The sequence below is a fragment of the Buceros rhinoceros genome, unplaced genomic scaffold (genome assembly GCF_000710305.1).
Source record: "Buceros rhinoceros silvestris isolate BGI_N320 unplaced genomic scaffold, ASM71030v1 scaffold22328, whole genome shotgun sequence".
NCBI classification, from domain to species: Eukaryota; Metazoa; Chordata; class Aves; order Bucerotiformes; family Bucerotidae; genus Buceros; species Buceros rhinoceros.
The window spans coordinates 5,381-7,563 of record NW_010425430.1 but is presented as its reverse complement, the minus strand read 5'-3'; the positions used below and the strand labels follow the sequence as shown (position 1 = coordinate 7,563).

Sequence of the window (2,183 nt, the reverse complement as noted above, 5' to 3'; positions counted from 1 at the left end):
CAAGGCCCCATCCCCACGACCCGTCCCCCGCCCTGCCCATACCTACGACAGTAAGGTGGGTGCTGGCAGTAATGCTTGCGACGATGTTGGTGGCAACACACTCCCACTCGCCATGGTCGTCCTTGCCGAGGGAGCGGATCTGCAGGGTGCCACCAGGCAGCGTGTTGTGCTTGCTCCTGCTGGGCTTCCCTACCTTGGGCAAGGAGCAGGGGGGCCAGGCAAAGAGAGAAAAAACACGACTCAGAAGCGGGTTGCGGGGCAGGGCGAAGCGGCGGCGGGGGCCCTAAGCTACCTGCGCGGGCCAGGGGACACCGCCGGCCACCACCAAGGGATCTGGTCTCTCCGGGCGCGGCATGGCAGCCGGTTCCCCCGTTTTCGAGAGGACCTGGCGGGGCAACGCAAGAGGCATGCGTCAGGGAGGCTGGTGCTCAGCACTCGCACACAAGCGGAAAACCCCATGGCACTCACACGGACACCGAACCCTGAGCCAGAGCTCAACCTCCAGCATCCAAAGCTGAAACCGCTGCAGAGGAAGGCGTACCAGCCTCCCCCAGCAACACCCTCCCAGGCCAGGGAAGGCACCACCTGCCCCACAAGGTGCCCAAACTGCTCCTCAGTCTCAGCCAGCAGCAGAGGAGAGGCAGGACCCTTCACGTCAGAGGTCTAGGCAGCAAGGGCCCAACGGAGACATGGGAGGGTGGCGTGCGTGGAGGTGCCTGGGAGCTCTCAAGCCAAGTGGAAGAAAGGTTCTTGGAACAACTCGTGTCTACATCCATCAGCCAAGTTGTGCAAATCCCAAGCTGTCTTGAGTCCTCTTCAGCTGTTCTTCACACAGGGGTCTCTGCTGACTGACATCAGGACCCTTGGTTCAATGCCATGCAAGATGGGCAGAGGACAGGCACATGGGGTCACCAGTGCCAAGCCCAAGTCTTCAGCAGTCCTTCAAGAGACTGGTCAGTGCTGCTGGCCTGGCAGGGAGCTTGCTTCTGGCACTGGAAAACTGAACTCAGCCCAAGCCAGCTCCAACTGGAATCGGGGGATAAGCCTTGAGTCATGACATGAGGAGGATCGCCAGAAGGTACAAGAGGGGTTGAAAAGAAACCTGGATAAGAATGATGAGGGGGGAGAAGAAAAATAAGATGGAAAAAAAGACTAAATGACCAACAGGTTTCAGGTGGGTCATTTGCCATCTTTGCAAGTCCTGGTCCTTCCTGGGCTGGTAAAATGAACTCAAAGAGATCCAGCACCTCGCACTGCAAGGACAGAGGATGGTCCCCACTGGGCAAGGCAGGGACCTCACTCACTCTCAGGAGCCCTAAGAAGGGGATGGGAGGCTTGGAGAGAAGATCCTGACAGGGAGCCAAAGAGCCCAGGAGGTCCCCTGCATGGTGGCTTTCCTACAGGAGCAGAGGAGGTGGGTAGCAAAAGGAAGGCTGGAGGAGAACTGGCAAGCCCTGGTTGTTCCTGGGCTGCGCCACCATACCAGATCCTACTAAAAGGGACATCCTGAAATCATTATGTCCAACTCAGCACCATTCAAACTACCTCTTCCCAGGGTCTTCAAAGCCACAAGGCAGCAAAGCAGCTGCTGACGGGTCCAGCCCCTTGCCAAAACACAGGCAAGAGACTCCCGGACACGCTCTGGCGGCAAATCCTCTCCCACCACAAAAACGGTATCGCCAGGGCTGTCATATTCTGCCAGTGACCACCTCGCAGGCAGGCAAGAAGGAGAGTGGCCTGTGGGCAGCGCTGGAGAGGAAGAGGAGGGGGGCTGGGGCAGGGGCAGCGTTCAGCTTTGCAGATGCTGCCGTGATGGTTTCATGGGATTAAAGTACTTGGTGGCCACAAGCCAGGCTTCCCCCACCCACCTGCGGGACAGGACGGCAGTGGCTCAGCCCGAAGCGAAGCGGCTATACCTGCAGTTTGTTCTTACCGGGACAGAGTGTGGCTTCTCTGTCTGCAATATTCACCAAAAGCCAAAGGCACTGCAGATTTGTCTGGCAGGCCGGGTACCTTTCTCCAGGCGATGATGGGAAAGGGGTCTCCGGCAGCAGCGCAAGGAATCAACAGCTCCCTCCCTGCCTCCTGTCTGTACTCCCAGCCTGGTAGCACCGTGAAATAGGGGGGGTCCTGCAGCCAAGGGAAAAGGCAAGGAGCGTCAGCCCGCACCAACACCCACCGTG

The 2,183-nt window shown here is 58.7% G+C and overlaps 1 protein-coding gene across 1 annotated transcript in view; it reads right to left on the bottom strand.

Moving 5' to 3' along the window:
• The window catches only part of LOC104497860 (protein turtle homolog B), a gene marked incomplete at both ends in the record, with an annotated part of 14,890 nt that overhangs the window by 8,271 nt on the left and 4,436 nt on the right, over window positions 1-2,183 (bottom strand). Inside the window, 2 exons of the mRNA XM_010141160.1 lie at window positions 43-193; window positions 2,014-2,130. Coding sequence (XP_010139462.1) covers window positions 43-193; window positions 2,014-2,130 — 268 coding nt within the window. The remainder of the gene's footprint in view (window positions 1-42; window positions 194-2,013; window positions 2,131-2,183) is intronic.